Source organism: Coregonus clupeaformis, chromosome 3, assembly GCF_020615455.1.
Source record: "Coregonus clupeaformis isolate EN_2021a chromosome 3, ASM2061545v1, whole genome shotgun sequence".
Lineage (NCBI taxonomy): Eukaryota > Metazoa > Chordata > Actinopteri > Salmoniformes > Salmonidae > Coregonus > Coregonus clupeaformis.
In genome coordinates this window covers 22,615,307-22,636,519 of record NC_059194.1, presented here as the reverse complement: position 1 = coordinate 22,636,519, position 21,213 = coordinate 22,615,307, and the positions used below count along the sequence as shown (strand labels likewise).

General features: G+C 44.0%; 1 protein-coding gene across 9 annotated transcripts in view; it reads left to right on the top strand.

The window, feature by feature from the left end:
- Nucleotides 1-19,500, top strand: part of LOC121542040 (transcription factor COE3) — a 96,091-nt gene extending 76,591 nt beyond the window's left edge. For 2 of the 9 annotated variants that reach the window (XM_045207584.1, XM_041851488.2), the window contains exons 11-17: nucleotides 992-1,080; nucleotides 10,905-10,970; nucleotides 11,410-11,584; nucleotides 14,750-14,932; nucleotides 16,431-16,631; nucleotides 17,125-17,187; nucleotides 17,319-19,500. In XM_045207584.1, the coding sequence (XP_045063519.1) occupies nucleotides 992-1,080; nucleotides 10,905-10,970; nucleotides 11,410-11,584; nucleotides 14,750-14,932; nucleotides 16,431-16,631; nucleotides 17,125-17,183 (773 nt within the window). In that variant the 3' untranslated portion in view covers nucleotides 17,184-17,187; nucleotides 17,319-19,500. The remainder of the gene's footprint in view (nucleotides 1-991; nucleotides 1,081-10,904; nucleotides 10,971-11,409; nucleotides 11,585-14,749; nucleotides 14,933-16,430; nucleotides 16,632-17,124; nucleotides 17,188-17,318) is intronic. The other 7 variants (XM_041851480.2, XM_041851472.2, XM_041851541.2 and 4 more) reach the window with 5 other exon arrangements.
- The last annotated feature ends 1,713 nt before the right edge of the window (nucleotides 19,501-21,213 follow it).

The window sequence follows — 21,213 nt, the reverse complement described above, 5'->3', positions numbered from 1 at the left end:
TCCCAGGCCTCTCAGGGGCCAGGGGCAGAGATTCAAAATGGCAGCCTGTGTGGAGAGGGAACGTGTAGGCTCTGTCACCCTTCAGATAACATCCCCACCCAGCCCTAGCCTGAAAGCCCTTTTCTCCTTTCCTTGGTGTGAAACGGGACTCTGACAAATTTGATTTAGCAGCTTGTGGGTGCCCATTCCCGGGGAAAGAAAACAAATATTGTTATAATGGTAATAACATCTATTTGCCGCTCGCGAGAAACAGCAGCGGGCCTTTGAAAAGACCCTGCGCTGCCGCTGCCACCTTATTCTTATTCATGAAAGCGCCGGTTATGCATATTAGCGCAAACTAGCTATTCTACTTACCGACATTTGGTGTGTCAATCATCCTTACAGGGCAAGAAGGCTGACAAATTGTCCCCAAAGTCATATTTGACAGCCTTTTATGATTAATGGACTTGATTATGGAGAAATATCTCCCTAAGTCGTTTCTGGATGTTTCTCTTTTCCCCTTGATATCGAAACGGAGAGGAATGGAGATTGTGCTGTTTGGGGGGGTAATGAAATAAAAAGGGGGGTATGTGAGGGGTTTAGAGTGAGGGAGGTGCAATTGAATTAGTGAGGAATGCTCTGTGAAAGGGATAGTGACTGGGACAGGTTGAGTGGAAGGTCTCACGCTTAACAAACAGCATTAGAAGAAAGAGAGAGACATGCCGGTGGAGGACGAGATGGGCTGACACTGGGCTGATACTCTCAAGGCCATTGTAGAGCTCCTGTATCAGGGCAGGACAGCCAGGCAGGCAGGGGAGATATGCTACTCTAGAATGTGACATAATGCCTTCATAAGGCCATCATAAGGCATACAGAAGGTCGACATAGGCATACACGATGCGAATGTGCCATTGGAAGCTATAGAAGGCAATGCATGTTTGAGCCGCTTCACCTTGTTTGTAGAGATATCACTCAGCAATGTTCTAACCATGATAATTCTCTCTCTTTCCAGCCTTGAATGAGCCTACCATCGACTACGGCTTCCAGAGGCTACAGAAGGTCATCCCCAGACACCCAGGAGATCCCGAGAGGTTACCTAAGGTCAGTGACACGCCTCATAGGACACCAAGGAGTACAGCATCCCCTGTTGTTACTCCAAAGACCACCCAGACTATATTGACTTCAGACTGCCAAATATCTGAGTTTATAGAGGGCAAACCAGATTTGTTAGATTGGATTAATTTGTTCCACTCAATATGGACCTGGCCTTAAGAACACAGTCCGATGCCAAGGGGCATATTGTTCTGATAACTTGTACAATTGGAAACAGGTGTTTATGGGATGTTGTATTGGTGTTGTAGAGTTTGAGGCAGTGTTTCTGGTCTGGTTATTTTTAGGTTTGAGGAAGCAACAAACATGCATATGCAAAGTCACTGCTTATACAAATATATCCGCATTCCATGCACACATGTAGACACACATAGACAGAGTTTACAAAACATGACATAGACTGACCAGGTGAATCCAGGTGAAAGCTATGATCCCTTATTGATGTCACCTGTTAAATCCACTTCAATCAGTGTAGATGAAGGGGAGGAGACAGGTTGAAGAAGGATTTTTAAGCCTTGAGACAATTGAGACATGGATTGTGTATGTGTGCCATTCAGAGGGTGAATGGGCAAGACAAAACATTTAAGTGCCTTTGAACGGGGTATGGTAGTAGGTGCCAGGTGCACCAGTTTGTGTCAAGTACTGCAACGCTGCTGGGTTTTTTCACGCTAAAAATAGTTTCCCGTGTTTATCAAGAATGGGCCACCACCCAAAGGACATCCAGTCAACTTGACACAACTCTGGGAAGAATTGTAGTTAACATGGGCCAGCATCCCTGTGGAACGCTTTCAACACCTTGTAGTCCATGCCCTGACAAATTGAGTCTGTTCTGAGGGCAATATTAGGAAGGTGTTCCTAATGTTTTGTACACTCAGTGTAGACGCACGCAAGCACGCACACATTATGCAGGGTCAAGAACACAGGCAGCCGTCAAGTGCCCTGGGCGGTTTGCCGCCTGGTTAGTACGAAAATAGTATTTCCCCCCTAAAAAGGTGCACCATTAAATGAGTGAGATTGTTTTGGGCAGGGAACTGCTGTAAAGAGGGATACGATCAGATGGGGCCTGACAGTCTAAAGCAGCTGCCAAATTGAAACCATTTATCAAAATCTGACATCTGAGATCCAGTCACCAAAAAAGCAGTTTATTTGTAAATTGATACTATTAGTGAGCATACATTGTCTGGCCCCTTTGATGCCCTGATTTGTGGCGGAGGGAGAATGTCCCTATCAGCTGTTATATATTTATTTATTCAAAAGAAAACTCAATAAGCATATAGATTTTCCTCCGTCTTCTCTTCAGCCGCGAGCTTTCCCGACATTTTAGATAGAAGGAAATAACAACAAGACTAACACGTAAAAGCTTGCCATTCGTGAAGTACCTCATTGCTCTCACCCAATGTGGCTTGTCAGGACAGACTCACACGGTCACTCTGAACAGTAACGCTGACCTTTCATCCCTTTGTTATCCTCTCTCCTTTGCTTTTCTTGTAGGACAGAAAGGTTGGCCAGGACCGTTAGTAGAATCTCTTAGGCAGGGAGCAAAGCAACCCCAAGCTACAGTCAGAGGCTATAGGCACCAAAACCTGCTATTGGAACCAATTGAAGTCAAATTGAAGTAATGTTTTAAGCAGGAAGCAACAGAGCAAGTCTTGAAGGGTGGGAATAATGGGGATTCCATGTAAATAATGATAGGGGAAAACACTGCCCGTTGGTTTTTGGTGTTTTCCTTTGTAGCTGAGAAACCCCATTTGAGTGATTAGATTAGGAGGTTGGCAGCCACACATCTCCAACGAGTCGGTCTCAGAGCTGGAACCCTAGCCTCAGTGAGCTGGAACCCTAGCCTCAGTGAGCTGGAACCCTCAGTGATGGACAGACAGACCAGACCAGGGCTAAAGCATGGCCAACTGGTCACTGATGACCTCGGAGGCTGGGACTGGATCAGTTCGCCTCTAATTTCATTTCCAGTCTGCCTTGGCTGCAAGTGGACACTTCCCAGTCCAGATCTATGGAGGATATGTGGTTTAAGCTCTAGCCTCTCCTTATTGCTCAGCATGGGAGGCAGCAGCATATTTGCGAGCGGCGCTCCGTTCCAGGATCTTTGCGGTAGAAGACCCATTCCCAGGTCACGGCAAGTTTAACGGCCTATGAATCCTCTTAAATAGACACCTGGATGGTGATGCGTTCCTTACATGTGGAGGGCCTATTTTCCTAAGATACGGCCATACGGGAGGCCTGTTTTGATACAGAGAAGACAAACAAATGGAGACTGAGCTAAAAAGCTGACCGAGGTGAAGAGTTTGCTGTCTTGTCGGCCAAAATGTGTTAACGGCTGAAAAAGCATGTTCTGGCCTTATATGATATCTGAGACTAGATGTGTTTGCCACCTGTTTGGCCATTACATTTGAATCAACTGCCAGGGTTAAGGGGCAATTCTATTCAATGCAATGTTAGTGCTGGGCTGTAACAAAATCCTGCACTCCCTATAGCTAGTCCAGGACCCGTGCTGTTAGTTTGCGCCCCTAATCTACACTGAACAAAAATAGAAACGCAACAACAAAAGTGTTGGTCCCATGTTTCATGAGCTAAAAAAAAAATTCCCAGAAATGTTCATTATGCACAAAAAGCTTATTTCTCTCAAATTTTGTGCACAATTTTTTTTACATTCTTGTTAGTGAGCATTTCTCCTTTGCCAAGACAATCCATCCGCCTGACAGGTGTGGCATATCAAGAAGCTGATTAAACAGCGTGATCATTACACAGGTGCACAATAAAAGGCCACTTTAAAATGTGCAGTTTTGTCACACAGCACAATGCAACAGATCTTAAGTTTTGCAATTGTCATGCTGACTGCAGGAATGTCCACCAGAGCTGTTGCCAGAGAATTTAATGTTAATTGCTCTACCATAAGCTGCCTCCAACATAGTTTTAGAGAATTTGGCAGTACATCCAACCGCAGACTACGTGTAACTACGCCAGCACAGGACCTCTACATCCTGCTTCATCACCTGTGGGATCATTTGGGGGGGGGGGGTTTACCCCTGCCCAGTCATGTGAAATCCATAGATTAGGGCCTAATGAATTCATTTCAATTGACTGATTTCCTTATATGAACTGTAACTCAGTAAAATCTTTAAGATTGTTGCATGTTGCGTTTATATTTTTGTTCAGTGTAGATTATATACTGAAGAGATCAGTGGCATAGGGTGGTAGCAGTAGCTAGAGGTACAGTATTCACTCCCTTTGTGTTGTAGCTAGGTGACTACGGGGCGGCTGTGCAGAGCCAGGCTAGGAGTGATTTATCATTGTTAAGGGACCTGTCGGAAGGCTTCTTCTCCCGGGTCAGCTGATCCCTTCTCTCTGGGAACCTCTCGAACCAGGGAGCCATCCTCCCATAATTGAGCTCCTGGAAAGCAATGGAAGAAAATAGGGAAAAAAGGTGGAATATGTCTGGAGACAGACGCAAGGAGGACTGGGGCGTTGGTGGCCAGGGGCAGGGGCTGGGGCTCAGGGGGGTTGGGTTAGGTGAGATGGGTAGAAGAGTTACGGGGAGAGATTTTGTCATGTTCAGTCCAGTGTTTGATAAGGAGGATGCAGTTCAACTACATGTAGTATGATAAAGGCACATTCTATAACATTTCCACATGAAAATAGCACTTCTGTAATAGTAAAGAGATACAATTCCTTGAGATAAATACTATTTTGTATTGTCGCTAAAATGTTATATAGTACTGCACATTAAAAGGAGCACTGAGAGGAAGGGACATAGGCTGGGTTTCCAGTCGATAGGTTATGAATTGTAATTCAATTTATAGATTCGGAAATTCAACTCATGAATTGGGGAGAAAAAAATCCCCAACGAAAATGATGGCCATTTTCAAACACATGAATCAAATTGGAATTCATTTCCTCAATCGACCTGACTTGAAGATGACCCCAGTCAGTTCAGGATAGAGGTATTCTATCATTCCTACTCTTTCATATCGTTCTTCTTGTGAGTTATTCCACCTGGAGCTCTGAAGTACCCTAAAGAGACGTTCACTCGCTAGATGTGTGGTCTGTCGCTCCAGAATACTGTATGTGCCTTCCCCTCTTGGCCTGGATACAGATGAGAGCATGGAGCATGGTGGATGAAATGATTTCCCCTTCTGTCTGAAGTAATAAAAGAGAGACATACACTAGCTAAAACCTGTTTTTCCCCCGGTGTATGGTAGAAAGGGCTTTAAAGTCATCAGTGTAGAGGTTTCCAGGATAGAGGCTGGGAACAGACTATTCCTACTCACACATAGGGAGGGAGTCCCTTGTAGGGTCAACTTCTCATCCCTTACTGGCACTTGACCCGTTGAGGATGGAGGAGAGGATGCTCCTTTCCATCCGTCCTGTCCTCCGCCAAGTCCCTTCTCCTTCCCCCTTCATGGTGTTTAGGTGCTCTCTCTCTCTCTCTCTCTCTCTCTCTCTCTCTCTCTCTCTCTTGCTCTCTCTCTCTCTCTCTCTCTCTCTCTCTCTCTCTCTCTCTCTCTCTCTCTCTCTCTCTCTCGCTCTCTCTCTCTCTCTCTCTCTCTCTCTCTCTCTCTCTGTGTGTGTGTGTGTGTGGGCAAAGTGCTTGCATGCTAATGTGTGTATGTATGCTTGCATGCATGTGTGTGTATGCGTTCTGTGTGTTTATGTGTGTAGTGTTTGTATGTAGCGTGTAAAGGCTGTCGGGGCGTCCTAGAGTGTCGTAGCTAGGGAATGTGCTGAGCAGTACAGGGAGAGCATAGCCCCTTATTAATAGAGGACACACAATGACTTTTAGTGTGCCCTGCGGTCTGCACTGCCACTACACACACTGAAAGCTAATAAAACCCGGGACAGTTGTTCTGTATGCTGAAAGTATACCATTATAGGCAGGCTGCATGTACTCTGTCTGTACATTACTCCTCCATAGTTAGATTTCAGTCTATGTCCATTTGTTATTGCTTTATTACTTTAGTATCCTAGAGTATTTAGTGAATTTATCAAGCAATTTTCACTTTCAGTGAATCTTTCAACCCTTGCATATTCCATGTTTGATGTTTATTCATATTGCAAATGGGTAACTTCAAGAATCAAGATATTACCGTTATATTTCATTCAAGTGACACTTACACTTTATACTAGCACTAAACCAGCATTTTACACACAATGGACACTTCCATAGTATCTTCATCTGCCGAATCCTTCAGATCATTGGCTGAGGTGATTATTGAATGAGCCATCACGCTGCTTCTATCCATCCATCCCTCTATCCCTCCATCCATCCCTCCCTCCATCCCCCCTCTCTCCCCTCTCCCCTCAGAGGTGTGGGCCAGTGATAAGAGATTATGATGATAACTGGGAGGCAGTGCATTACCGTATTGATTGGGGCAGAGCTTTCAGCGGCGTTAAAGCACCCGTGCTCTGATTGCCGGCACTTGCGCTGACAGGAATCCAATGGCGCTGTCTCTCCTCGTCGCTATAGGGAGGGGTGTGTGTGCATGTGTGGGTATAAGGGTGTATGGGTGATGGGAGGGTGGGATGTATGTGTGTGTAAGGGAGGGGGGGTTTATGAGTGTGAATGTGGATATGTGTGTGTGTGTGGTTCAAGGCAGTGCAACGGCCATCTCTCACCTCCACACACACATGCCTCCCACCCCCACCCCAACAGCTACAGGACCACAAGGCCCAGGCATAGATAACCCTCACTGTTATGTCACAAAGTGCTGTGATGTATTTTCAATGGTCCAAGTCAAGTAACATGAAATGAAATGAGGTTCTCAGAACAGATGGCCTGTTCTTAGTTGGTTATCTAAAGGTTCTCAGAACAGACGGCTTGTTCTTAGTTGGTTATCTAAAGGTTCTCAGAACAGACGGCCTGTTCTTAGTTGGTTATCTAAAGGTTCTCAGAACAGACGGCTTGTTCTTAGTTGGTTATCTAAAGGTTCTCAGAACAGATGGGCGGTTCTTAGTTGGTTATCTAAAGGTTCTCAGAACAGACGGCCTGTTCTTAGTTGGTTATCTAAAGGTTCTCAGAACAGACGGCCTGTTCTTAGTTGGTTATCTAAAGGTTCTCAGAACAGACGGCCTGTTCTTAGTTGGTTATCTAATTGTTGTTATTGTCTGGAGATAATTAGCTAAATCCATGGTAGATTAGTGAGCTGAGGAATTTCTGTACATAACGAAGTGCTTCATTTATTCTGCTATAATACTCTGGAGAATGTACTCCAAGGAGTATTTTCTTTGCATTTGTTTTCGAGATTGGGGTTATTTACGGGGTTGTTCTTAGAAACTGCCCGCACACTTCAAACAATTGAACGCACACACACACACACACGCACACACGCGCACATGCACACACGCACACACACACAAACACACGCAAAACGAAGCAGAGTAGCACCAACGAGGCCTCGAAGGCGTTGTTACCTTGAGAAGGCTGTTGTGTCTGTCACTGCCTAATGAAAATACAAGGAGAGACCGACTGTGGCAAACACACACACACACACCAGTGTGTAGAGGCAGGAATGTGTGTGTATGTGTCTATGTGTGTGGGTTTGAGGCATCTGGGGCGGGAGGGGGTTGCCAAAGTTCCCTGTGGCAGGCAGGGTGTTGCAACCGCCAAGCCTCAGAGACATTAACTAACTTCTGTTTTATAATGGAGATTAATGAAGCGAGTACATGCCAGAGGGGGAGAGGAGAGGAGAGACGATAAGAGGAGAGAGGAGGAGAGGAGGAGAGGAGGGGTCCGAGATACACTCCTCACAGGGGTATAGCGTTTGGCAGTGCCAAGGTGTGACAGATTGTGCCCTCTCTCAGTGGATAGGGACGGGTGACGGGGTTCAGGCGTAGATCTGGGGGTGGGGTGGAGATTGACAGGAGCTGAAACGAGAGCTGTATTGCTTGGTTGCGGTGGGGGTGGCGGTGTGTGTGTGTCTGTGTGACTGTGTGCCTGCAGGATAGCTGTGGGGTCAGTAGGAGTGTTGGGGTAGGCAGGTGAGTGGGCATGCTCACTAAGGAGAGGCACAGAGGAAGGGCACACTGGCATGGGGGATCTCAGATAGAGATGTGAAACTCTGCTAATGTACACGCTCATACACAGGCACACATATGAACATGCACACACAAACACACACAAACACACACGCATGCTCTTTATTTAAAATGTGTGTACATAGTAAAAATAAATCAACCAGTATATTCATAAAACAGAAGAGAATCCATGAAGTTAACAAAAACTCACACACCCCTTCCTCACTCTGTAACTCACGTCAGTACGCAGGCCTGCCCACCTGGGCAGATGGTAATTCCTCAGACTGTTTCGACCTTACTTGGATCCTTTTTGCTGAGGTCATATTTTGTCGTGGGAAATGGGGGACAGAAAGGGAGAAGAGCATCCTCATGCACTCTTTCCCTGTCAAACACTTGACACAGGGCCAACAGTGAGGGAATAGTTAAATGATTAAACGATAAGAAAAAACATTATTCCCGGACACATGTTCACCACAGCACTGCACATTTCCTTTGACAGCGTTTCGGTCAAGTCAAGTTAAGCTGTTTTTTTTTTTACACAAGGAAAAGGCTAGATGTGTTGCAGGAACCAATCAGGCTCCAGACAGGCAGACAGAGGCCCCTCCTCATTGTAATACCCCGGAGACCTCCAGCAGAGGCTCCCACAACACCAGCTCTCATCCCCAGAGCCCTGGAAACATCCGCCAACCCAGCTCTCCCCACCTCACTCACTCCTCTTCTCTGTCCTCCTTACGTCACATCTCCTTTCCGCTCTCGTGTTGTGTCGTGTTGTGACGTCTCGTCCCTATCTATCAGGCCTGTTATTGTTATTAAGAGCCATTGCCACGGCGAACCACTGGGCTGCTGGGGAGAGATTGGACGCTTCCTCCTCTGGGTGGGAAAACAGCCTAGGGGCAATGGAGGGGGGTGAATTAGGCAGGGAAATTCAACAATCACATGCAATGTGGCTCTAATAAGCCTGGGTCTGAAGTGGCGGATCGGAAACACAGAAGGCAGTTTGAAAGTGTTAATAGGTACCCACCACCTCAGGCTGCTCCCTCTCTCCTCCCCCTCTCCCTCCAGGGTGCATTGGCAGCCATTTTGATTAGAGGCTGGTAAAGATGCCCTCTGATCATGACAGTTTGCTATTGTGTAGTGCTGTGACAAAGTAAGTGCTGTAACAAAAAGGCCACCCCCTACAAGCAGAGACATGAGAGCTCAAGAAGGGAGTGGTGGGGCTCAATACAAGACGTCTGACTGGGAGTGCGTGTAAGTGTGTGTTAGTACACTACATGTCCAAAAGTATGTGGACACCTGCTCGTCAAAAATCTAATTCCAAAATCATGTGCATTAATATGGAGCTGGTCCCCCCTTTGCTGCTATAACAGCCTCCACTCTTCTGGAAAGGCTTTCCACTAGATGTTGGAACATTGCTGCGGGGACTTGCTTCCATTCAGCCAAAAGATCATTAGTGAGGTCGGGCACTGATGTTGGGCGATTAGGCCTGGCTCGCAGTCGGTGTTCCAATGAATCCCAAAGATGTTCCATGGGGTTGAGGTCAGGGCTCTCTGCAGGTCAGTCAAGTTCTTCCACACCGATCTCGACAAACCATTTCTGCATGGACCTCGCTTTGTGCACGGGGGCATTGTCATGCTGAAACAGGAAAGGGCCTTCCCTAAACAGTTGCCACAAAGTTGGAAGCACAGAATCATCTAGAATGTCATTGTATGCTGTAGTTCACTAGCCCGAAACATGAAAAACAGCCCCAGACCATTATTCCTCCTCCACCAAACTTTACAGTTGGCACTATGCATTCGAGCAGGTAGTGTTCTCCTGGCATCCGCCAAATCCAGATTTGTCAGTCGGACTGCCAGATGAAGTGAAGTGTGATTCATCACTCCAGAGAACGCGTTTCCACTCCTCCAAAGTCCAATGGCGGCGAGCTTTACACCACTCCAGCCGACGCTTGGCATTGCGCATGGTGATCTTAGGCTTGTGTGTGGCTGCTCGGCCATGGAAACCAATTTCATGATGCTCCCGACAAACAGTTCTTGTGCTGACGTTGCTTCCAAAGGCAGTTTGGAACTCGGTAGTGAGTGTTGCAACCGAGGACAGACGATTTTTACGCGCTTCAGCACTCGGCGGTCCCGTTCTGTGAGCTTGTGTGGACTACCACTTTGTGGCTGAGCTCCTAGACGTTTCCACTTCACAATAACAGCACATACAGCTGACCGGGGCAGCTTTAGCAGGGCAGAAATTTGACGAACTGACTTGTTGGAAAGGTGGCATCCTATGACAGTGCCACGTTGAAAGTCACTGAGCTCTTCAGTAAGGCCATTCTACTGTCAATATTTGTCTATGGAGATTGCATGGCTGTGTGATGTGATGCAGACAGCTGCTTACTTAGGGTTGTTTATCACACGTAGGCCTTGCCGTTAAAGCTCATCTCTGACTTGTACTCTGTAAAACAATGATTACATTTGCATGTTTTCCTTGTTTTACCACCCCAACTCCCATCACCAAGGTCTGACACTTGTAGCAAGCAATTTGTAGTTTTCATAATGATTTACACCAAAACATTGAAGATTGTATTATCGCTCAGATCATGTTTTAGGTTTAGAGTTGTAGGTTTATAAAAGCAGTAAACATTTATTTTCTACAGTCTACTTTCCTAGATTTTACTATCAACCATCAACAATTTAGAGGATCCAGTTTTAGTAAGTGTGGAATTTTTCATGTAACTGTGTAGCATATTACGTTTGAATCTAATGAAATAAAATAAACAGTAAAGATGTGATGTGATGTCATTTCAGGAAGTGCTGTTAAAGAGATCAGCAGACTTAGTAGAGGCCCTGTATGGAATGCCCCACAATAACCAGGTATGTCATCATATAGCCCCTTTTCATTGCTAAAACATTTAATTAAAAAAGTGACCATTCAGATTTATATTCTTATTTGATTATTTTGGTTAAGAGGTAACAAAGTTTCCCAGAGTTTTAAAATGTTCCTTTTATTTTCTTTGATTATACACAGATTAAATTAACATTCCGTTTATATTTCGAGAACAGCCAGGTCACAGAGACCTGGGAAGCCAGGGAAAAACCATCTGTACAGTATCTAAATGTCAGAAGTAGTAGTTCTGTTTATCTTGAGTCTATCATCTGTGAAAATTCCAATATTCAACCCTGATCCAATCTGAGTGACCCACCAAAAATACACTGCCCGAGGCTGTACATTACAAAACCGTTTTTATGACCTAAACTCACAATCACCTATGGTACTCTCTCTCCACCTTCCCCCTCTCCCTCCCTCCCCCAGGAGATCATTCTGAAGCGGGCAGCAGACCTGACCGAGGCCCTGTACAGCGTCCCCCGCAGCCACAACCAGCTGCCCTCGCTCAGTGGCTCGGCCGCCCACTCCGGCATGATGGGAGTCAACTCCTTCAGCAGCCAGCTGGCCGTCAACATCTCTGAGGCCTCGCAGGGGGACCAGGGTGAGTGCTACAACCCCCCACCATGATCCCACACCCCACAATCCTCACCCTGCTCCCTCTGATCCTCTCACCCCTTCTCTGTGTATTGGTGTTGCCTGTAGATATGTGATGATTGCTAGTCTTCTCAATGTAAGCTTCATGGCTATCCTGTAGCCATACTTTAGTGTCTGTCAGCAGCTCTGCTTTTAGTAGCCATATACATCAGGCCTGGCCCTTTGTGCATACATCCACTCAGTGAAACATTCCCTCAGATCCAAGCGTGTGTGTGTGTTTGTGTGTGTGTATGCTTGTGTGTGTGTGTTTGTGTGTGTGTGTGCGGGTGTGTGAGTGTGTGTGTGTGTGTGGCAGACAGTGACACCAGCTCCCTGTCACTATTCATGGAGAGTGTATGAGAAGGGGAGGTGCTAATGAGTTCAGAAATGCAGACGATGTGGCATGAATAAAACAACCAGTTTAGCCACTGAATACAGCCAGAGACAGCAGCTTGGTCAAGGTTTCATGGAGCAGTGTGTGTTTGTGTGTCTCTCTTAACAGCATTGAGTGTGAATTCACTATTTATACACTTCCAAAAATGCATAAGCATGTTATTATGTTGTTATGCATATATTATAATGCAAAGCCCCCCACGCAGGCATGACCACGCACACACACACACACACACACACACACACACACACACACACACACACACACACACACACACACACACACATACTATCCTAGAGAGGGCTGTTTCCTTTGACAAAGCAGCTCTATGACTGATGCACAAGAAATATGTCTGAACGTGTGATGAACACATTGGCTCACGTCGGAGTCGAGGATATGGATAGAAAGAGGAAATGCGAGAGATCTCTAGAGCTGTTTTCTCTCCTCTGACACCTCAGCATTCTAGTTCCTCTATTTCTATCCCTCCCTCTCTCCCCTCATCTGCTTTTCACATCACATACAAGAGAACACCTACAGGAATCTATGAGGTCATGGGAACAGGACTGCAGCCATCGTGAAAATACATAATGTCATAGTTTATGTCCATGATCATTGGAACATTACAACCCAGAATCAGACTATTTCCCCCTACTGTTGTACAACTATGAAATGCCTCTTTGTGCTCCTAGACATTACGTACTATGATTAAAACCTTAATATACAGGGCAGATCATATGCCGAGCCTTATCAAACGCATGAGGAATGTAATTTACTGAAGCAATTCCAGACCAGCGTTATGGATCTGCTTTAGATCAACAGCAAAATTGATTATATAATTTCTCCTCTGGCGTTTGTCTTCAAACTTGCATCCACTCCACTTGTTTTACTTTACGCTGACAGTTTCCTCTGGAGCGAATAGGGATACTACCTTGTGGCGCGTCTCGGTCTCATTGACCTCCAGAGGCTGACCTCGTCATTGCGTCAGTCAGCGATTGCTGGATAGGGTTACTGACTGCTCCCCCTAGGCTTGTCCTTCATGTCTCACCCCAATAGTGGATTGGCGTTGCCTCTCCCCCCGATACCACCCATAGCCTTATGTTGATTGGCCTTCATCTAGGATGTATTGAATACCCGTTCTCCCTTCGTTATAGCCCTCTCCCCTTCACGAGGCACTAGGGCTTGTACTAACCTGGGGGCTTAGTTAGAGACCAGAGAGAAAGGCACACTATGCCAAGTAGCACAGTGTGCTCACACTTCCTCTCTCTCCTTCTCCCCTTCTCTCCTTCTCCCACACTCTTAGAAATAAAGGGGCCTGGAAGAACCTTTTGGGTTGCCACCCCGGCGGAACCTTTCCAGTTGAAGAATGTTCCTTGAGGAACCCCTCTGAAATGGTTCTTCGAGGAACCCCTGTGTAAAGGTTCAAACCGGAACCTTTTTGTGATGGGAGGGGTTCAATTTTGAACCTTTTTAATAATATATTATAGAGGTGGCAGCCTATCAGATTGGAGGCGTGGCTTTCAGATATTTATTTTTGGTCACCCTTCAGTGTAAATGTCATTCCTGTTCATCATGTTAAGTTTGTACACTGCAAATTAAAAATGTTCCTTGAATATTTATGCATATTACATATTCTAATATAATATTAATAATATTAACATAAAGTGGTAACTATTCCAACCTTGGGATTTGCATAGGCTCTTGAGGAACTCATACACGTGTTAGCCTCATCGAAGCTACAAAATTGTCAGTGTTCAACTTTAACATGTGATGACTGTGGGCCTCTGTAGCTCAGCTGGTAGAGCACGGCGCTTGTAACGCCAAGGTAGTGGGTTCGATCCACGGGACCACCCATACACAAAAAAATATATATGCACGCATGACTGTAAGTCGCTTTGGATAAAAGCGTCTGCTAAATGGCATAACAAAATGACAACACAACAAAACAGATTAACAGGAATGACATTTACTCTATGGGTGGCCCCCCAAAAAACTACTAAGCCACGCCTCCACTCCAGGGTTCCTCCAGGAACCCGTTGTTACATTGAACCATTAATGGTTCGTCCAAGAATCCCTTAACTAACCGAAGGTGCAAATATGAACCATGGACTAGCAATGGTTCCTTGAGGAACTTCAGGGGTTCCTTGAGGATCTCCAGGGTTCCTCAAGTCACCAATAATTCTAAGAGTTCACTCTCCTTGTCCTCCCCGCTCTCACTCTCTCTCCCTTTCCTACTTTCTGGTTTGAGCCAACGCAATTCCCAGCAGGAGAGCAATTGATGGAGCGCTGCCCTGGGATCAGGGAGAGTGCAGGCAATGGGAAACACATGTCAGGAACAACGGTGGAGGGAGTTGCAGCATGGACAATCCCTCGCAAAAGCTACACCGTGTCCGATTCAACTCTGCAATGCAGAGCATTGGACATTTACAATACGGTTGCATTTTAAAAAGCCCACCTCTTACCAAATCGAACATATGCTTTATCGCTTCTGACACAATATTTATTAACCCTCGTTCAGATTTGAAGTGTAAAGGGAATTGTGCTCAAACAATGAGGGGAGAGGGGTGGTTTTAGTTCTGGAGGAGAGCAATGCAAGTCTTAATACTTACTATTAGAATAGTAGGAATTGGGTCCATGCTTTTAGAGATTGTCAACGGAAGTGTCAAAGCAAATGGGATGTTGTTCAAACTGCACGGTTTTGATGACATTGGATTGACCATAGCATTTCCTCCTTTCGTCCAGGTTACTCCCGTAACTCCAACAGTGTATCACCCCGTGGCTACGTCCCCAGCTCCACGCCCCAGCAGTCCAACTACAACACCATCACGTCCACCATGAACGGCTACGGAGCGGGCATGACCAACCTGGGGGTGCCAGGCTCACCCAGCTTCCTCAACGGCTCCGCTGCCAACTCCCCCTACGCAAGTAAGTACAGCCTTATTTGGTCTCAATGATCATTACTGTAACAAACCAATGTGGGGGATCATTTGGGTAGTTATATGTGGTGGGATAGCAACACACGGTTTCATTAGGACAGTAGTACTCTGATTCAGTCCAGGAGGGATGCAGTGTATGCTAGCTCTTCTCTTACTTTTCGTTTACACAGTGACTGGTTTAGATCTGGGGCACCAAGTGTATGGACTCACAGACTAAATAAGTGACATCAGTTTACTATTGATCGATTCAGTGGAGGCAAAGAAACAGAACATACCTGCATCCGCTGCCGTTCTGGAGGACTGGTGTTGAGGACTCCTGCTGTAGGATCTGCATTGGAATTCCTCACACACATCTCATAGATGACATCATTGGGATTCCTCATCTCTCCCTTAGGGCTAGATCCCTTCAGTTTCTCTGTCCCTGATCTTTCCTTCACCACTCTAGTGCAATTAACATGCTTAGAGTCACGATTCTGCTCTGAGGTCACAGGTGTCTTGAACTCAAACTGTCAACTGAACTCAAACTGTCAACCTCTGGGACTCTTTGAATTGCTTATTGTTTAGGCTACAGCATCACAGAGCAAAGTCTCCCAAAATAAATGCCAGTGTCCCAGTAGTTGTAAATTCTAGATACTAAACTGAAAGTGGGTATTGGTCTGGCACTTGATGTGGAAGGTTATGCATTGTCAACTGAAGGGAATGGTTGGGTTTGTCTGTCTGTACCATGCATTGTAAAAGTCTTCATCTTCTTTGCCTATATCTTGTTCCATCTCCTTCATTACTTAACACTACTAACATACTAACACCCTCATAGTATCATTCATGCTGTGGGCCAAACCCATGCAGTTGGATTAGTAACAAAACATCTCAACTGTGACGTTACAGAGCAAGAATAAGTTAATAGTTCAATGAAGATAAAACAAAATAACAATTTACATGTAGGGATATTTACAATTTGCATTTTGCCATCCATTTTAGACGTCCATTTTGAATTTCTGTATTTGTGAGATATGAGGCTAAAAGCTGCTTCAGGGTTTCATACTTTAGTGGATTCATATTTATTGTGATAAAAGATGCATTAACTCGTAGGTACAGAAACTAACCAAGCCAGTATGGGGAGAATGAGGTATCAAATACACTGTGCTTTAAATTAAATTGCTTCGTTATCACAGTCAGCATTTCATACATTAACATTCTACACACATGCACACACACACACGCACACATACATATATTTGTTTGTGAACGTGGATGGAGGTTGCTGCTATCCTCAAGAACAAGGTATTGTTTGTGTCAAAGTCTAAAATAGGCCTTCAAGTTATGGATCAACTTGCAAATATTGTGCACCTTACTCCGAGCATGTTACTCCAGACCTTGGCCCTTCTTCAGGCAGGCATCCATTCCTCAGCCCCCATGCATGCCCTCACTGTACAGCTCATCTCAGTCCACTCACTCACCAACCTCTGTCTGTCTGTCTTCTCCGTTAGGATCTACCACCTCCCCCTCCTCCTCCTACTCCTCCTCCTCCTCAATCCCTCTGTTCTCCGGTGGACCCATAGGCCCTTATTCATTCTCTCCTGTCCATATGATCTCTGCAGTCAAACAGAAGAGCGCCTTCGCCCCTGTCGTGCGGCCACAGACCTCCCCGCCCCCCACCTGCACCACCACCAATGGCAGCAGCCTACAGGGTGAGCATCCCGCCCCTCAGTCCCGCCCACTTCTGCCTGGGTCAATGTTAGAAAAGGGCGTGTCATTGATACCCTGTAATGCTAGAACTCACACAACAAAATGATATGACCTGAGGTAGTAGTGGATTGAAGGTCAAAGTTGATCCATAACTTCTGGCTCTGAGTGACTTTTCAAAAAAAAATCATCACAATCAAATCATTTGGCTGAGAATCTTTGTTCACATAGAGTGAGTGATTCTAAGGGCTCGATCCAATATGTATCGCTGAAGCATTACAGATTGCGCGATCGAAATGTAAAGGTAATTTACGATTGAGCCGACATATGTAGTGTTTACCGTGAATGCTGTCTCCGCTAACGCGGGAACATTGCCTTTAAATTTCTATCACACTATAACGCTGAACTTCAGCGATACAGATTGAATCCAGCCCTTAGTCAATGTAACATGACTGGAAAAGTTATTATATTTGAAAAATATAATTTTGTCATTCTTAGGTTTTGCAGCAAATCCATATGCATATCATAATTACCTCAACACACGGCTTTTCATTTAAGAGGGTGTGTAATGATTTTCTATGGGATATGTATCCTTACAACATTATATTACAGTTTTATCGATGCAAAATGTGTTATGGATACAAAACGTCTCCCCACGTTTGTAGGTAACCAGCGTGTCTGTTGTCTTTCAGCCATGGCAGGTCTCATAGTCCCACCTATGTGAAGAAGACCTTCTGTCAGACAGACCACATTTCCACTGGCTCACAGAATCTCTGCAACAGAAGGTTAAAGCTCATCAACCTCCAAAACAGGACCATGAAGCACCTTCACTCCTGGAAACAAAGCAAACAACACAACAAAGAAAATTCAAGTAACCAAAAACCCGTAAAATGTCACTAGAGTATGTTTGTGTTGGTTCAGTAGTTGGCTTACCCGTCACCTTCTGTGCTTTGCATTTTGGGACTTTCCTTGCCCATTGGGTAACATTCCCACAAAGATATGTGTGAAGGGTTAGCTAATCTGAAAATATAGCGAATAATAAACTGTGGTTTTGAAAGGCAGGTAGTTACTGCTTGTGGTATGAGTATTGTCCTGCGTCCTACAAGGTTTATTTGCATGTCTGAAAAGTAATTTGACTGGATCTTCTAATGAACCAAGTTCATTTTCAGTCATATAACCACTGTGAGCAGGGAATGTGGAAAGGCCTACAGTTCAAAACTGTCAACTATGGAAAAAGTGCAGAATCCAGGAATATCAAACTCTCTGTCAATTGTCAGACTCAAAATAGGTGGGACTTTCAATGAGAATTCCCCCCAATGTCTATAAAAAAAACTATTCAAAATACCATTGATATCTAATGTCATGGTCTTATAGCATTTTTGTTTGTGTACCATTGCGTTTAATAATGTGTGTGTTTATCATATTTAAAGGGAAATGCAGTAATTTTCTAATCTAATGAAAGGAATGGCAAACATTCTGCCAAGGAGAGAAAAGCAAATGTTATACTAATATTTGCCCACTACCAGAGTCATGCCAGGGCAGCCCAAGGTTGTGAGGTTCAAAGGTTTTGGATGTCTACCATTTTTGAAACACAGTACAATAGATATATTTCCGGGTGTGTTGATTAATAGATTTTAACCAGAAATGCTTGCAGCAGTTTTAATCACATTTAGGTACCAGATTTCTTGTTATTCTTCTGATTGTGCTTATTTTGTATGTATTTATAAAGTATGTTTTGGGATTCCTTTTGTGATTTAGGCCGGAATGATAGTCTCAAATATACATGTAAACACATTTGATGTCTTAAAACCTTTTAGATATTGTAAAAAGATTGAAAAAAGGAGAGGAACAACCCTTTTGTAAGAACAAAAAAAGTCGAAACATGACATGGTCACCCTGTCTTTCAAAGCAGGATATATGCTCCACCACTTTTGTATAAAAATGCTTTTCCGATACTATATTTAACTTTTTTTGTATACAGCATTTGTGTTTTCCCCTGTTCTTCTTGTCTTTTCTGTATTATTGTGAAATGTGTATTATCATGGTTATTTCTTAATGCACTATTTTAGTTGGGGCACTTACAAGAGCAATGCATCTTAGCAAGCAAGAAAAACAAAAAACAAAAGGCAAAAGCTAGTACAAATATTAACCAATATTTTGGGGGGGATTCACATTTTTGTCATTGTGGCTGAAATGGAAAGGTCATTGTCATGCAAATTTCTCTATTTCAAAAACGATTCTAGTTATTTTGTTAGATTTCAACTCTTTTCCCGTATTATTTGGACCCAAGCCTATTCCTTATGTTTTGGTGAGAATGAATGTAACACACATGCCTGTACAAATCAGCTGCGAAGTTGAAAAACCCAAGTAAACCCTCAGTAACTGTAGAGGGACCACTCAAGTGTAGGATTCACCTATCTCAAGGAACCTTGATGGTAGTGTTGTTGTTGTTTGTGGTGGTGTTATTGCCGTTGCACACAATCTATCATTTACTTATGCAATTTGTATTTACTGTAATGCAAGTTCTCTCCACATTTCAGTAGAATGGTTTTGAAACATAAAAGAACACAATACATAATTGATGCCTTACAATAGATCATGCTCCAACACAATGCATTTTCATTATTTTGATACTCTAATTGAAGTGTGGTTAATTTGAGTTATGCTTTTGCAGATGTTTAAGAATTAGTTAAAGTTGTCATTCATTTGATGGTTTTCATTAATTTAATAACACAGGCCCATCATTTGAGCTGCAGTGGATGTAGTTTAAACTGGGATATGTTGGACGGTACATCCTTCTCCAAATTTCCACATATCCTGTTTAACATAATGATAGTGGACAATAGGTCACAAATCAATGATGAGCCTAATTGTGAAAAAAAACGGGAAAATCTGTTATGCTTTTTTAAAAGCCATTTTTCAATTACAAGATTGAAGGCCAGCTCATATATTGTCTTTTAGAGTGCACTTGTACACTTCACAAAACATCTGAATTCAATATCATGGACTTTTAAACCCATTTTCAATGAAAACACAAGTTTTCTTTTTGAGTAAAATCTTGGCTGACTTCTCACAATCCTCACCTTCACCCCCATTCCCTGTATCCATTCCATCCATATACTGAGTTTTAAATAGCTTGAAAAAATGTTTTTGTAGAAAGCTTGCTTTTTGCTGCCCTGGTTTTCAGCAGAGGTTTTTTAAATTGTAAAGTGTACTTTCTCAATGTTTAATTCAATGTGAAAAGGGGAGAGGTACTGCATCTTTGTGAAATATGAAATATACCATAAAAGTATATCAAAGCACAATGTTTAATTCATGTCTTTAGAATACAAATGGGGGATCTCTCCAGCTTCTCCTTTTCTGTCTTTGACCATGCTGTAAATAGATGCATGTTTCTTTCTGTGATCCAGTGCTTTTTGTACAGAAAAACTAATAAAGAATGCATTTGGCCTCGAAAACTCTGTTGTATTGTCGGTTCTACCTTCTGTATTGGAGTTCATTCTGCTTAGGGTGGCAGGTAGCCTAGCGGTTAAGAGCGTTGGGCCAGACGCTCTGGATAAGAGCGTCTGCTAAATGACTAAAATGTGAATGTTATGAGGGGCTTAGTTACAAATCTATACTGAACAAAAATATAAACGCAACATGCAACAATTTCAACGACTTTACTGAGTTACAGTTCATATAAGGAAATCAGTCATTTGAAATAAATTCATTAGGACCTAATCTATGGGCATAGGGCCACCCACTGGGGATCCAGGCCCAGGCAATCAGAATACGTTTTTCCCCACAAAAGGGCTTTATTACAGACAGAAATACTCCTCAGTTTCATCAGCTGTCCGCGTGGCTGGTCTCAGACCATCCCGCAGGTGAAGAAGCCGGATGTGGAAGTCCTGGGCTGGTGTGGTTACACGTGGACTGCGGTTGTGAGGCCGGTTGGACGTACTGCCAACTTCTCTAAAACAACGTTGGAGGCGGCTTTTGGTAGAGAAATGAACATTAAATTATCTGGCAACAGCTCTGGTGGACATCCTTGCAGGCAACATACCAATTGCACGCTCCCTCAAAATTTGAGACATCTGTGGCATTGTGTTGTGTGACAAAACTGCACATTTTAGAGTGGCCTTTTATTGTCCCCAGCACAAGGTGCACCTGTGTAATGATCATACTGTTTAATCAGCTTCTTGATATGCCACACTTTCATGTGGATGGATTATCTTGGCAAAGGAGAAATGCTCACTAACATGGATCTATACAAATTTGTGCACAAAATGTGAGAGAAATTAGCTTTTTGTGCGTATGGATAATTTCTGGGATATTTTATTTCAGCTCATGAAACATGGGACCAACACTTTACATGTTGCGTTTATATTTTTGTTCAGTATACAATAATTTATTCCCTCACATAGCAGGGGGCAACAAGAATCAAACCAAGTACTCTTAGCTTCATAAAAAACTTTCCAGAGAAGCTCATCCTTCAAAAGCTTCAAGCTTTTGGACGCTAGTTCTTGCCAACTCTCCTCAGTCTATGGGAGATATTTTTACAACAGCCTCCAAAGATCTCATTTTATGATGAAAATCTTGGCACTC